The sequence below is a fragment of the Bemisia tabaci genome, chromosome 3 (assembly GCF_918797505.1).
Source record: "Bemisia tabaci chromosome 3, PGI_BMITA_v3".
Lineage (NCBI taxonomy): Eukaryota > Metazoa > Arthropoda > Insecta > Hemiptera > Aleyrodidae > Bemisia > Bemisia tabaci.
The window spans coordinates 17,891,147-17,907,656 of record NC_092795.1 but is presented as its reverse complement, the minus strand read 5'-3'; the positions used below and the strand labels follow the sequence as shown (position 1 = coordinate 17,907,656).

The window sequence follows — 16,510 nt, the reverse complement described above, 5'->3', positions numbered from 1 at the left end:
ATGCGCAAGAATGGTTTGTCTTTAGAAGTAGTGATTATGGCTATGCTCGCATGAAATTTATCACAACACTCACAATAAATAAAACTCAGCTTTGAAATTAGGCAACAGAGCTTATTAATATTGACATGAGTTGATGAATTTCACCATTCTGGCTCTAGAATCATTTGAAAAAATTTGATAGGATGAGAATTTTTACCATTCAAAATTTGCCATTTAAATCATTGTTCAGAAATGATAGGGGCAACTACTAAAAGATCTCGTTTAAACTTACTTTCATAGGCATCAAAAATCAGAGATTCGCCATAAACCTTTAAAAATTAAAACAGGTAGACGATAATCTACTCAAAAAAAGCAGCCTTCAGTTGGTCAAAAAGTGAGTACGAATGTTGATCGATCAAATTCTATGAAAGGGTAAAAACAATGGACTGACTTTGATTTATTTAGACGCATTTTTATTTTTCATGGAAATGCAAAAATTCTAAACATATTGGCAAATTTTTTGATCACAAAAAAGCAATTGAACATAGTTTCAAACATTGAGTGCCATCTCAGTGGAAATAATATTTAGATCTTGATCAAACTTTAATTTTTAATTTTTGAGAAGGAGAGAAATCGGAGAAAAACCAAATACATTTTAGGAAGATCTAAACACCACAATCAATATATTTAAATTTGCAGTTGATCCATAATATTTTACATATGGATGTTTCATGAAAGCAAGTGCTAAAGAAAGTAAATTATATTCGAAGAATTTTTTCCTTTATACTGTAAAATTTTATTTACAACTCCTAAGTTCTTCGGGCACACACAATCAATGCCATCTTCAGCGCACAGCAAATCTTAACTTTAAATTGACAAGCTTTGAACTTTATTTCTCCTTTTTAATTTTGATTTCTTTGAAACTAGTTTCATTTCCAGAAAGGACTGCTGACTAAATACATCAAGCTTGGGAAGTTATTCAGATTCATCAACACCCTCCTCTTTTCAGGAACCTCTAAATTCCTAAAAACTACACCAAACAAAATACACTGACTCCCTTCTCGTTCAAAAAAAAAGAGAAAAAAAACTGCTCAAGATTATTTTTCAATCTTTTCTCTTTTCTTTACTTTTCGAATTTTCAAACTGCGCTTTTGGTCTTGAATCTGAGATAAGTGTTCTTACTGTCAAGCATCTGTCAGGGACTTCTGGATCTTCTCCTTTTAAGCACTTGGCATTAATTAAGGATGGTCCCATGAATTTTTGGTTTAGATGCTTGATCCTCTTAAATACTTAAGTCCATGATTTTTCCTGTAGAAAAGTTCATGCTCTGATAACCTATCCTAAGAACTTACAATGTCAACATTCCTTGGGTCTCTTCTGATTGTCCTACTCCCAAGAAATTTTAAGCGATCTTTAATTGGATAGCATATTAATGTTAACGAGTTACTTCATATATTTTGCATCTGTTTTCAACTCTAAAACGCCTCGGTTGCAGGAAAGAATCTAGAACTCTCCTGGGGATTCTCTTTCCCCGCAGAATACTTTTCCTGGACACTCTGAACCCTTTTCATGATAGGGACTGAAAGATGAAAGACAGATAAAATCTTTCCGCTGTCTTGATGTTAGATATGGGTCTTCACACCATTATGTCTTATTTAAACATGCAATCGAATTTGCGATACAAATCGAAAACAGTGAAACTGATGGTGAGAAAGAACAAATGTGCCTTTTGAAGGAAAGTACAAAAGACAGGAATTATAAATGTAGAATCTTATCTGGTTTATCAATTCCTAGGGATTCTTCTTGAGTAGATCTTTGTATGGATTTTGAATTACACTTTTTGTGCCTTGAATTTCAGCTGATTCGTAGATCCACTTCCTGAATTGCCTGGAAAGAGAAATAATTTTCTTCTTTATTAAAACCTTTTGTAGGGGAGACTCTTCTGAGTCTTTGATGGTTATATTTTATTTCAGTTAGAAGGTTCTAAAAGCTTAAACGACCTTGTCAGTTTCCCGTCTCCCCCAAAAATTTTGAACAGTCGGGTACATTAGAACTTCCGTCTGAATCTTTCATCTAGTCTAAAAATTACTAAAAAAGTACCAATAAAACAAATTCTAAACTCGGCTTTAAACAATTTAAACAGCCTGTTGTTTTAGGTCTTGAGTGCTGAGAACGGATTAAGGGAACTAGAAACCATTCTCTTCGGAGATAGTGACTAATTTAGACTTGGTGAGCATTTTGATATCAAAACAGGGGACAGTCAGCTTCCACAGCATATTTGCTCACAATGAACCATCAGACAAAATTCAAATTCATGGATTCTGAGGCATACCAGGTACCTCATCAAAATTTGACGTAGAACTTGATTCACGCAGCAAATATTATTGATTTAACTCCTAAGTAAGATGTTTGACATTTTTTATGCATAAATTCAAACCTCCCTTTCATGAAAAACACAAAACTACGTGAGTCAAATTCCACTAAATGTTATTGTAAAAATCTCTATCGTATGAAAATATGACGGCCTCAAGGCTCAGCTGTTACGCGTTGTTGACACAATGAGCAACATAGGGCAAAGAAGAAACATTGCTCGATTATGAAGGCTGCCAAAACCAATGTATGGTGCGCAATTTGATTCAAGTTGACTATCATGACTTTCATTGAAACTCATGAGAGTGGCTGGGGAATTAAAACTTCCTGTAACTTTGTGAACTAAAAACGTTGGGAGTTGATTTCAGTGATTTTCAAAGTGCAATTCATTTTCAATATGAAATTTTAGTCAAGAGACATGTATCATAGTGCTTAAATTCTCACCTTGTCTAGTAATCCACTAACATGGAAGCAAATTAAGAGTTTTCATGAAGATTTTTACATTACAGCGCACATTTAGGTTCATCAATAACTTTCAAGTTACTTGAGCTCACTCAAAAGGAGAAGTCAATATTATAAAACTGGCAGCCAGAACAAAGGTTGACCGGTTTATTCTGGGTCTCCTATCATAAGAGAGAGAGAGAGAGAGAGAGGAGAATTGAAAAACGTTGGTTCAGTTTTTCTGTGCTTTCTCATTCCCATTTGAGTTCAAGACCATTTTTGGGCTTCTTCAGTAATTTCACAATGGTGCATTGTTAATTTTAAAATTACACAAAGATATCCATTTCATAATAATTGCTCGATTTAATTTGAAACAGTTGAGTGACATGACTCACCTGCATTCATGTCCACACTTGCAGGATCTACATTTTGGACATGGAAAGAAACAACCAGGACATTTCTCATTGAGGCAATCACATAAATCTTTGTTACATACAAGCAGTATTCCTTTTGCATCATATGCACGTTTGCTGAAAATAAAAACAGATTTAACCCTCTACTGCATGGAATTTTTTTGCGACGCCGATTTTGATGAAAAAAATATATGTTATAGTAAAATGTGATTAAAAAGACACGTCTTTGAGCTTTTTTGAAATTTCAATTTTTTCTTTAACTTTTGAAGCTTAAAAAAGCTCATTGCCATACGGCAACAACATGTAGTAATTTCTTGCCAGAGTATCCACTTGTTTCCATATGGCAACAACATACAATGCAGGAGTGGAATGGTGATGCCAGGGCATAACTCTTGTGCGGGACTTTTGGAAAAAAAAAACTAAGAAAAAAAGTTTTTTTGATTCTTCTAACATTACCAAATTCAAAAAGCATCTAATGATGAATTGTAAGCTCCGTTTTTGAAACAGCACGACAATGATTGCGTCGGAGCCAGTATGTTGTTGCCGTATGGCAACAGGAAAAGTGTTGGGCCAGAAGTTTGCCGGTATGTTGTTGCCATATGGCATCTTGCCGTTTTTGAGCCGAAAATAATATTTAAATTGTTTTTATTATCATCGGACCAAGAAATTTTCAATTTAGACCGTATGGGCCATAACTGTGATTTTTTTCCGTCTCTGAAGGCAAGCCAAGTCATTCAAAACATCCTTCAAAGTTTGGCTCCTCGCGGCTACTCCTCAAAAATGGTCCCGTGGAAAAACATGATTATTTAGTTGATTTGGCAGCTTCAGTTCCCACCACAATTTTTTTTTAGGTTGGTAATGCGGTTGAGTTCCCTATAATCCACAGGGTACCAATATGAGCATTCCTGAATTTACTACGAATTAAATAATTGCTGTTGCCATATGGCTACGCGATGCAGTAGAGGGTTAAATTTTACAGTAGGTAATGTCAAAAAGCAAAACAAAAACGTTCCAATAAAATTTTGAATATTTAGAGACAAAAAAACCTGCATTAATCTATGTCAGGTCATATTTGGACCGTGTTGAACAGAAAGGAATCAAGCCACATCAGCTATTGCCAAATTTAATCGGTCAGTTTAATTTTTAACACAAAAACGATCGCGCAGATTTCCGTGCAAATTTCAGTGTAAAATCTCCATAGTTTGAAGAAAATTCCTTAAAAATTTCAAAGGAATCCGCACAAACGTTCTCTCGTAAAAGAATTAATTGTCCGGTTAAATTTGGCAATAGCTGATGTGGCTTGGTTCCTTTCTGTTAAACTCGGTCCATTTGAATGTTGTAAGACTAAGTAAATCGGGGTTTCACTTCATCGGGGCCCATTTATGACAAGGTATGTATGTACCTTGTATGTATGACAAAAAAATTCATCTAAGATGTCATACTTTCTATGGCGCATGTAGGTGACAAAATTCAAGTTACATTAATTAATTTGGGTGCACTTTAAAGATTCTCTCTGAAAAAATGAACTGTACTGCTTGATTTTTGAAGTTTATCGAATTTTCCTTTACAAGAATTAAGAAGTACGAGCCACATTATTACTGACTTTGAAAAATGACTTTACATAAGTACAGCTTTGAGAAAAGTTGACAAAGTAATATTACTTAATTCTCTCTAATTGCTCCCAGTTTTTTTTTTGTTGGTAGGCTGTGAAAGTATTAATTTTTTGCAGAAGCAGTGTTCAACTATAGGTGTAGTGTTGCGAGTATTATGAAAGATTGAGGAGTGAATCAACAACTACGTGTAAATTTCATAGGCACCGACAGAGAAGAAATAAAAAGCTTGAGGTATCTTCGTTCTGTTGGTCTAGTGACTATTCTTTGCCCTGGGTATCTCAATATGTACTTCAAAGTAAAACCAACAGAAAATTCGAAGATACCAGCTTCAGCATTTTGAGAAGCCTCATCTGACATTTCATTACAATTTCTTTGATGTACTTACTTATTTTGGACCAATTTTCTTGTTAATTTCCTCCTTTCGCGATTGCTATTTTCTGGATTAAAATTATGAAGAAACTTATCTGTGGCTGATGTGAGTCCCAATTTTAAGGCTTGCTGAAATGAGAAAAATAATTTTGAAATTAGTCTCAGCATCAGTAAAATTGTGTGCTCTTTCAGCATAAGAGACAACGGAGAATATGTCAATATAAAAAAACTGCAGCATTGAAAAACCAGTTGCATGCTTTCCTCGCTGTTCACCATCAGTATAGTGGTGAACCTTAACTGTTACATACATTGTTTTTCAAACCTCAGATTGTAGATAAACATCTTAAAGGATCTTTTGTAAAAATGCAACGTAAATGGCAAATATGGCTCAAAAAATGTTTATCTAAAATTAAGTATTTTGGTCCATACATTTCATGAACAAATATTTTTAATAATTTCTACATCAGAGGCACTCTGGAATCTGCGAAGAGATAATGTGCCGAAATTCCTTTGATTCTTTTTGTGGCATTCCATACTTGATACTAAACTAAAATCAAGCTGAATATACATGCTAACTTACGGCATGTTCACGGTGTCTGGTTCTTCTGATATTGGACGGCCAGCTTACATTAGCTAGCGCTTCTGATATTAATTTTTCTTGGTCTGAGTCCATAACACTCTGGGTTGCTGCCGTACTGTTTCCATTTGATTGATTGTCAGGAGTATCATCAATGATTTCTACATCCATCATTACAGAGGATGACCAAATGTTGCTTGAGACGTTACTTCAATGCTAAAACACAGTTGAGTAAATTAGAAAGCTTCGCTTGGTTTCATCTTAGAATAAACCACAAAATGGAATTAACGTCTTGGAGAATGAGTAACTCTTTCACTTTTTCAGGTGCGGGAAACGCAAATGGTTAATAAATAAAAGATGAGAGAAAAGAGAAGTGAACTGATACGAGAAAAATTCGACGATCTAGGAAAAACCCGGAAAACGGGAAAACTTGAAAAACTCCACCTCACTCCATGTATTCTTGCAGGTTGAGGTTAGGGTTTTGTTTTGGATTTAGTTTCTCCTCAGCACCGCCAGGAGCACTGGAAAATGTTTACAAACTTTCTAACCTCTCGGCTCTTATCTCTTATCAGCTTATCAGTTCAGTTTCAATTTTTGACTGCCGCCGATAAGGTTTTTTAAGTTTTACTTGATCCTTGGCAGTTTAGTTAATGTTAGTTAATTATGCTATTGTGACGTTTTTATCGTCAATTCATCAACTACTCACAATGAATGGCGATTGACTGGTTTTAAGCATATTTCAGTTATAGAGACACTAACAGCTTATCATCTTGAGAGTTGGCTGCTTCTCTAATCGCTTCATTCTCTTGGAAGTTACTCAGTTTTAATTCAAATCTCGTTCCTCATCCATGACTGCTGTGTGCACTAAAGTGACTAAATTCCCTCTGGCCGAACAAATCTTTTCAGTTCCTGCAGAAACTTATTATTGTGATATATCATGAGCAACAACAGAGAATTTGCTGAATTTCAGATTGACGTTCCATGGGGCCACATCAGTGGTTAGTTTCTCACTATTTCATCATTAACACTTCTCACCGTATCAATTATTTTCACCGACATACCTTTCAGTTTTTTTATGAATTTGTCGAGCGTCCAATTTTTTTGGATTGCCTAGCAATTGATCCTAATTGATTATCAGTATGATACTGTGTGTTAAATTGTTCTTTTCCCTCAAAGTTATATACTCAAGTAGTTTATAAATGAAGAATGAAGTTTAAAAAAATTGAATTGAGTTATGATAATGGGTTTGGGATGAAAGGGACGGCTATCAGTCTGTGTCAGTTTTTGGATGTTTCAAGTCCAGATCAGTTTACTTGACATTGATGGGGATGTTGACCACTAACTCTCCAAGGTCATCACCTTGACAAATCGCAATCATTTTCAGCCTCTGTCAGTATTCAGTACTGGGATTTTGAAGGAAAAATTGATTTCAGTCAGTTGATTTGATCCTTGCATAGAAATCAATATAATTCAATAATCGGTGGTGGAAAATTGATTTTCCTTAAAATGTATTTCCTTTACTTAGGATTGAAATGATTAGCAATCTCTAATACTTACAACGTCATTGTTGACATCACTTTTTTGTTGGATTTCTGATGTTTACCAATTTCAATTATTAGTTGTCGAGAAATCGGTTGAGAAAAAATCTTTTGAAATGTGGTGTTAATACATGAGACCGTTCACCCTGAATCCTTGATTCCTTGAACAAAAGTTCTATATTAAGTAGAGGAGGGGTGTAATTTTCAATTAAATTCAGTTTCAAAATATGTATTAAATATGCATTTTATGCATGTCATGCATGTATGTATTAAAAAGCAAGTAATAGGCATGTATATGATGATAAAATTATAATGATTATGGAGAAAGACCAATTGGTATGTAGTTGAATATTATCCTCTATTTTATTTTGTATGTTTCAGGCAAATGGTGGGGTCCTAAAGGTAAACAAGCTATATTAGCATTGCATGGTTTCCAAGACAACGCAGGCACGTTTGATGAGTTGATCAACCTACTCCCAGCTAACCTTTCAATCTTAGCCATCGACTTCCCTGGGCATGGACAATCATCACATTTACCTCCTGTACATAGCTTGAGTCTATTTATTTTTAACACATACTTCTTTTATTACTCGATGATTTTCAGTGGAATAGACGTAATTGCAATATTGTATGTTGGAATTTTATAGCCAATGTGCGTTAAAAATCAGCATAAAGCTGAAAATCTCAATACAGAAAGAAAAAGCTCAAGCATAATCACAATTTTCCCTCAAAGAGATATGCCGTTTGGTGCAACACTAGTAACAAGTCTCGGGCTGGTTTTCACAACCTTTCGAGCTTGGTAGCAGGAAATTCAGGAGGCTGCACTGCACTGAGAATTGGCCCAATAAGGCCCAAATGCGTCTGTAGTTGCCTTTCGGAATGGTCGTTACTAGTGTTGCACCAAACAGCGCATCTCTTTGAGGGAAAATTGTGATTATGTGTGAGCTTCTTTCCTTTTCTTCGCTCTGTATTGAGATTTTCTGCTTTATCCTGATTTTTAATGCACGTTGCCTAAAAAATGCCAACATACTGTCTTACGATCCGTGTGTCTACCGCAATCAGTTGGTGTAGTTACTATATTGGTACGCGCAGACCTGAAAAGATTTGACCTTACTAGAATATTTGTGATGGCCCCCTCCGCAGGAGCTGTTTGCGTTATTGTTGGCTTATTACTGATATATAGCAGGTTCTGATGAAAAGATTCTGAATTGAGGATCATTTTAAGCAGGGTGGGTTATGAACCCTCCTCATGAGGTCAGAACTCAGGTTTGTCTTGATGGAGATCAGGCTATCTATAGCCAGCCAATCTTGGCATTAGTATGAGAATCATTTTTTTAGTGTATAATTTGGACAGCTTCGACCAAAATCAGTCCAGCTACATTACTCGCTACCTGATTTCCTCTTACGTTTTATTTTTCTCAGAAAAAAACTTAGCAACAATCAGATTTGAAACTTTCTGACTATTTCTCATATACCATAGGAAATTAACAGCAATTTTCAAGGCATCACTTATGTTGCTTGGTACTCTGTGAAGAAACTAGGTATATAACTCCAGAGGAAATTAAGCAATGTGAAATGCAGTCAGCCTGATTTTGGTTGAAGTTGTTCCCACAAGTTACTGAAGTGAACTCAACACAAGTTAAAGTTTGTCAAAATATATTTTCAAGACTACTCCTGCGCTAAATTCTTAGTTGAATCTTAGCTTAACAAGAATATAGGAAACTTTTGATAGTAGCGAGATATATTGATGGTAAAATTTTAAGAAAGTGAGAAATGAAGAAATTAAACAGTCAGTTCTAGTTTCATTCTTTCATTGTAGAGCGTCAACAGGAACAAAGTTTAGTCATTCGGGACTATAGCTAGATTGACCTGACATTTCTGCCGAATCTAAGAAGTACCCAATTGTGCGCAAAACCAGTAGCAACTATACTAACACATTAATCAACCCATCATAACCCACTACCACTTAACAGAAGAATATACATTTTCATTTTGTTACAGTATTTAATTCTGTCCTCTGTTCTAAGGGAGTTGCCTACTACCGCTATTGGGATGGCCTCATACATATTCGAAGAATTGTCCAGCATTTTAATTGGAAAAAAATTACCATTCTTGGTCATTCAATGGGAGCTGGGATAGGATTTCTCTATGCCAGTTGCTACCCAGATGACGTAGAAGCTCTTATTTCTTTGGACGCTGCTGGTCCTCGAATTGATCCACCATCAACTCATGCTCAGAGCACTCATGATTATGTAGAAAAGTAAGTCACCTCTGAAAGCCTTTTCCACTCGAATTTTTTAAAGCTTTTTATGGAGAGTTGTACGCAATTTTTAAAAGATGACAAATGACAAATTTCTAATTTGATGGCGAAACTTGGTGACTATACATCTCACTTGTTTAGGTACTTTATTTAAATGGGATTGCCAATTAAGAACTGAGTAATGCATAACCTTAGTTGGACCGCGTTTAACAGAAAGGAACCAAGCCACATCAGCTATTGCCAAATTTAACTGGGCAATTTAATTTTTTACGAGAGAACGTTTGTGCGGATTCCTTTAAAAATTTTAAGGAATTTGCTTTGTATCACGGAGAATATTCACTGAAATTTGCACAAAAATCCGCACGACCATTTTCATGTATAAAAATAAATTGCCTAGATAAATTTGGCAATAGCTGATGTGGCTTGGTTCCTTTCTGTTTAACGCAGTCCAGTTGTTTCAAAACTGAAATTATGAAATGCAAAATTTTTTCTTGCCAAGTCTTCGTTGGCTACTTTAGAGCTAAGCTGTTGTTCAAAATTTTCAGTGTTCACAAGCAAGCCACATTTTTCAAGTAAAATGTAAGTATTAATTTTCCCTAAGTCCCAATTTCATGTAATACAACAATTCCAAACAGAATTGTGATAATAATATGTAAGAAACCATTAAGGTAGGGACAATGAAAACTTGAAAGAGAGTAAATAATTATTTTCTTACTCCTTCAAGAGGTTTTCTTTTCCATCAACCTCCAGGGAAAACTTATGACAACTTTGTAGAACTTATGACAGTTATTTTCTTTTTATTTTATAGATTTTTAAAGTATGAGAAACTTAATGAAAATAACATGCCATCTTATACCTACAACGAAATGATCGATCTTGTGGAGGATGCGTATGCTGGATCCATGACAAGAGAAGCTTGCAAAATAATGATGAAACGTGGAATGCGCCGAAACCCACAAAATCCTAATCTATATCATTTTACACGGGATGTCCGTCTGAAAGTAAGTATGTCAGCAGGGTGATTATTAAAATTTCGTGTCTTTTGGGCGGACATAGACAACATAGGTTAAATGTTGGAGCATGGTTGGTCGCTCTACTAATCACACTCTGCCATTAAACCTATGTCGTTTATTTCCCCCCGACAAACACAATATTTCAATAATTGGCCTGCAGGATCGTCTTTTCAAGTTCTAGTTGCCTTAAGCTAGGAGATAATATTAATGATACCTTGATTTAACTTGAAGAATTATGCTTTAAATAAAGTAGGTGAACACTGAATTACTGTGGCAGTTGTCTGATAGATGGACCTAAGTTTGTATGATCGAAGATCGATGGTGACAAGTATGCTATGATACTTCTCTTACTCTTCAATGGCTATTTTTACGAGTGGAAACCATTTCATTTCCTAAATTTCAATTCATTATAAATAATTGATTCTAGGTGAGGCTGCCTCCCTCAAAAAATATTGATTACGTATTTATATGCGCTTAAGTGGACAAAGCCAAGTATTGCCAACTTATGAGAAACCCACTGATCCTCTCAATTTCTAAAACATTATGAAATAAACATGTTTTCACGAATTTAAAGTATATGATGTGAAAATGGTCTCTATAATTCATTCTTGATATTTGTGTAACAATCGGTTCACCCGTTTCAAGTAGTCAGTCAGAGGAAACTACTGAGAGAAAATGAGAAAAATATGACAAAAATCAGTTCCCCCAAAAATGAATTTTGAGAATCTAAAGTTTTGGTGTAATCTATTGTTTACCATACTAGTCATTTAAGATATTGGTCAATGCATTTACATGCTTGTTATTTTGCTCCTGCCCCCTTACCCACATTAAAAACCAAAAGACTAGCTTTTATAGAAAAAAAATCTGTTGAGGCTACTCCAAACTTTTAGTTGCAAGCAGAAAAATGTGAAAGAAGATGCCTCTGCTAGAGTATCGGCCACTCAAACTAGCAGGCTACTCAGGTAATCTGTCTCAAACAAAGTAGATTGAAGGCTGAAAAATCCAAATTTGATATTAATTTATGACTGTGCTCAAAGTTATAAGAAGAATTCAGTTTGAAAAAAGTTTAGTTTCATGTGTATCATTCTCTTTTCATTCTTCTTCAACTATGTCTCATCCAAGATTACAAGTATTCCTCTAATAGTTTTTTGACCAATTGCCTTTAGGTCTCAAACATTGGCCTGCCCTCAATAGATGTTGTTCTGGAATTTGCCAAAAAAGTGAAGTGTCGCTATTTAAATGTGAAAGCTGTACCAGGAGGAAAGTCTGCGGAAAAGGAAAAGATCTACAATGAAATAATGGAGGTGCTGAGAGAAAGTTCCAGAGATTTTCGTTGTGTCGAGGTAGAGGGGGCACATCATGTTCATTTGAATAATGCTTCACTAGTCGCACCTCATGTTATGGCATTTTTGGCATTATAGCAAACCCTTTTATATTGATATTTTTTGGTGTAACAAAATCAGCTTTAAAATTCTGATTACAAAGAGAGACTTTACTTCTTGCGTTTTACATGAATATCTGTTAAGTTCTATGATTTTTGATTATGATTAAAGTTTTTAAGATCAAGCAGCATCTCTAGTTCATGCGTTGATACGAAGACAAATTGTACTGAACAAGTCAGCTTTCATGCCTTTTGTAAGGTCTACCTCTGCAAAAAGAGCAAATACACAACATTTGGAACATTTACTTTGAAGCTCATGGTTAAAATTTGAAAACTAATATCTCAATTTGTGGTATCAGGCATGAGATCTCATTATTGTCAGCTTTTTAAATTGAAGTCTACGTTTTCTTATTATTTTATAGAAACAGTTCTGACTTTTCTCCTCCAAAAGATGTATAAAAAAGAACTGACGATTTAAAAACGCTGCAGTTGAGATTCGTGTATTTAGCGTTCAGCCATAATTATTAGATCAGACTTTCTTATTAAATTTATGTCATTTTACCAATACTAATTTTTCAGCTAGAGGTGTGATTTTGTTTGTCTGAGGAAGATCATCATTCTGTGATAATATTTTTGTTCTTACATGTTATTATAATAATTATTTTTTATTATTAGTCTCAAAGTAAGGGTGCGTTGATTGATTTATTCTTTTTTCTTATTTTTTAAACAGACTTAGGTACCATTGTACACTCATTTTCATCTTTCTTCATAAATTCTACAGTAGCAACCGTTACTGTTCAGATCTCTACTAAGTAAATGCCCAATGGTTCGAGTTTTCATATGTCCAATTCTTAATTATTTTCCTAAAATGTAACCAACCACATGAGGAGGTGCCTCAGTGCAAAGGGACGAATTTCATAGGATAGTAATTTTTTTAAGTCGGGCAAGAAAATCAGAATCTGCATTTTGTCGGGAAACTTGTATTTTCTAGATCCCAAGGAGAATGTTACATGGTTACAGAAGGCATCCAACATTCTTGCGCTCTGCGCATGATAGATTAAAATTTGAAACAGAGGTTCCCTAAAATTACTTGTCTTGAAAGGAAAACTGGAGTTGCCATGTGTGTGTTTGGTGTACCTATATAGTGGTAATTCAATCCTCTGAGAAATTCACGGATTTTACAGGAACCAGCCTAATTGCATTTCATTTGGCCTAATTTTCTCGCATGGTTTATTTTTTTAACACAGAGCTAAAATATTATACGCCATTGAACTCTCTGTGAATTTACCTACGATAGATTATGAAGAATACTCTCACAAAATTTCAAGTTTCAGTGATGCTTGGTTTTATATTTATAAAATAAAATGAAACATGCGAGAAAATTGGGCAATGTCTGATGTAGTTAGGTTAATTTCAGTTGCATGTATCCAAAAAACTCTGATGATATCTTAATTTCAAGTTTTTCAGCACTAAAATCTCTTTTCCATGGACAGTTGAGTAATCTATGCTATAAATATTTTTCTTCCGTGATATCTCAGCCTGATATAGGTGAGAGGAGTTTTGAAAAGGGTTCATTTTATTTCATTAAATAACACGGGTATGATTATGGGTTTCTTTCATGTTTTGGATTTTTACAAATCCTGAAATTATTTTTTCCAGTCTGTAGACTTTTTTGTTTTTGATGTTGAGGGAAAATATTTTGAGAAAAAGAAATACTGATGATGAAATATATTTCTTCTTTTTTCACAGTTTATATTTACTTATTTTTTCTAACTTTGCCCTACTTTCTCTTGCATAATGTATACATATACCCTCAGCCCTCGGACCAATCTTGTACCAACTGTTTTTTCATATGAGTGAAAACTCATTTCAGGAGGGGTAGAAAAATGACCTAGATCTTGTCATCACAGAGTATTTTCATGAGATTTGTCGCGGGGAAAAATCTCACTTGCAACGTTGGGAAAAATATTGACTAACTCAATATTAATTGCAGTAATTAGTATGGTCATTGTAATCCTTGAAAAGAAACAAGACCAACTGAGAAAGGAAGAAGTAGAAATGAAAGCAAAGTGTATGATATTTTGTTGTTTACTTGATTGTTCGTGTTTGTTTAATTTAAATCATTTATTTAATTGTTGATTTTGTTCAGTTATTATCTTAATACCAGTTAAATACTCTCTTTTACTAATGCATCTTCCTGCGCAAACTTGTCACAGGAATGTGAGAGCCCCGTCCTGTGCAGATGGTAACTGCGAAAAACCCTCAAGTTTCATTCCCAGGATTCGACCCTAGACAAATCCCATGGAAAATTTCCTATGGAGACAAGGCCTTAAACGATACTCATATTACCCAGTACACTCTATCATATATATAAGCTCCAAGACCTCCTAATTTTGCGTAACTGGTGACGCTTAGTTCCAGCGTTCTACCGGGCCGATTTTTATGATTTTTGCGGCTATCGACGGACAATTGTCTCTAGATAAGCCAACTCTTTTCAGATTTTTAAAATATAGCCCAGGTTTTTTTATATTAAGTGGTAAAGTTGCGAATTCTCCCATTTAAACAATGTAAATTTATACTTTTTGTCATAGTTCGTTTGAGCGTTCCACCGGGCCGATTTCCATGATTTTTGCGTGAATCGACAGGTAATAGGCCCTAGATGAGCCCGCTGTAATCAAATTTTGGAAATGGGACCCAGGTTTTCTTAAAATCAAGTTATAGAATTGAGTGAATTTACAGAATGCTCCGGGACTGCTACCGCTATGCGCGGGAGGATGCGCAGTGGTCGAGTAGGTTGCGCAGTAGCTGGGTAGCATGCGCATCAGCTCTATACTTATCTACACAAGATTCACGGCAATCATCACTATCCGAGCGGTGGCCGAATCGTCTAAAACGTCGGATGCGTCCACCTAATTTACGATATGGCTTCGATCCCCGACTCCTGATTATCTTAATTATTACCTGATTATCATTGTTCGTTGTTTTACTGCAATATTTTATCAAGCAGTCATTCCAAAACGCGTCCTTTTGACTTCAAAAAAAAAAAATTCTTTATTCATTGAAACCAAAAATTATTTCATTCTGAAAGTAAAGTATACCTCATATCGTAATTTTTTAGGGGAAAAATAAAACTAACACTGATAGAAGGTAAAAATAGGACCGCGAAGCGGCCCATTGATGGCGCGGAGCGCCTTCAGAGGGTTGGGCCGCGTAGCGGCCAGGGGGCGTAGCCCCCTAGTAGTTTTATAACATATCAACAGTGAAACTGCAGGAATGCGTATCTTGTTTGTGGTGTATCAAAATTTTCTCTCCCATTTTATTTCATCAAAGAGAACAAATCAATGCTATTGCTGGACATTGTCACAAAATGTTATTCATGCAGAGGTAAAAAGTTAGAGAAGTTTCCAAAATGTGCCATTGAGTATATTACTATACTAGGGGGCTACGCCCCCTGGCCGCTACGCGGCCCAACCCCCTGAAGGCGCTCCGCGCCGTCAATGGGCCGCTTCGCGGCCCTATTTTTACCCTCCTATCGGTGTTAGTTTTATTTTTCCCCTAAAAAATTACGATATGCGATATACTTTACTTTTAGAATATAATACTTTTTGGTTTTGATGAATAAAGAAACACATTTTTTTTGAAGTCTAAAGGACGCGTTTTGGAATGACTGCTTGATGAAATATTGCAGTAAAACAACGGTCATTGATAATCAGGTAATAATTAAGTATATCGGGATGTGGGAATCGAACCCACACCATGATCTGAGTGGACGCTTCCGACGTCTTTGATAACTCGGCCACCGCTCGTCTTGACGGAAGCAGAGCGAATCTTGTGTAGATAAGTGTAGAGCTGATGCGCAGGCTACACAGCTACTGCGCAACCTCCTTGACCACTGCGCATCCTCCCGCGCATAGCGGTAGCAGTCTCGGAGCATTCTGAAAATTCACTCACTTTTATAACGTGATTGTAAAAAAACCTGGGTCCTATTTCCAAAATCTGAATAGAGCGGGCTCATCTAGGGCCAATTACCCGTCGATTACCGCAAAAAACTTGGAAATCGGCCCGGTAGAACGCTCAAACGAACTATGACAAAAAGTATAAATTTACATTGTTTAAATGGGAGAATTCGCAACTTTACCACTTAATATAAAAAAACCTAGGCCATATTTTGAAAATCTGAAAAGAGTTGGCTTATCTAGAGACAATTGCCCGTCGATAGCCGCAAAAATCATAAAAATCGGCTTGGTAGAACGCTGGAACTAAGCGTTACCAGTTTCGCAAAATTAGGAGGTCTCGGAGCTTATAGTATAGATAAAAAATTAGGTATAACAGGAAGTCTACAACATCGCTAACGGAAATATGAGTTCCTGCTGTTTCACCATTTATATGCACGATGAAATAAAATTGAAGATTAATTTGCATGAGCAATGAATCTGCACAGATTACTTTTTTGGACTTGATTTGAATGTATAAAGTGACTTTTGGATGGCAAAAATTCGCCCACCCAATTTTTGGATTTGCTATTTTTCTAAATTTACTTGACCTTCTGGAGAGTC

General features: G+C 35.5%; 2 protein-coding genes across 3 annotated transcripts; one reads left to right on the top strand and one right to left on the bottom strand.

The window, feature by feature from the left end:
- Positions 1–430: 430 nt before the first annotated feature.
- Positions 431–6,230, bottom strand: LOC109044233 (ARL14 effector protein). The gene is made up of 4 exons (XM_019061830.2): positions 5,766–6,230; positions 5,202–5,314; positions 3,186–3,320; positions 431–1,866 (listed from the first exon to the last, which is right to left on the bottom strand). The coding sequence occupies exons 1-4, from the start codon at positions 5,934–5,936 to the stop codon at positions 1,770–1,772; spliced, it is 516 nt and encodes a 171-aa protein (XP_018917375.1). The 5' UTR covers positions 5,937–6,230; the 3' UTR covers positions 431–1,769.
- A 99-nt stretch (positions 6,231–6,329) lies between these two features.
- LOC109044231 (probable serine hydrolase) lies at positions 6,330–13,705 on the top strand. 2 transcript variants are annotated; one of them, XM_019061827.2, is made up of 5 exons: positions 6,330–6,760; positions 7,682–7,702; positions 9,302–9,560; positions 10,369–10,561; positions 11,740–13,705. In XM_019061827.2, the coding sequence occupies exons 1-5, from the start codon at positions 6,700–6,702 to the stop codon at positions 11,992–11,994; spliced, it is 789 nt and encodes a 262-aa protein (XP_018917372.2). In that variant the 5' UTR covers positions 6,330–6,699; the 3' UTR covers positions 11,995–13,705. The 2 variants fall into 2 exon arrangements, with proteins under 2 accessions (XP_018917372.2, XP_018917371.2); XM_019061826.2 differs by having other exon boundaries at positions 6,334–6,760; positions 7,682–7,842; positions 9,328–9,560.
- The last annotated feature ends 2,805 nt before the right edge of the window (positions 13,706–16,510 follow it).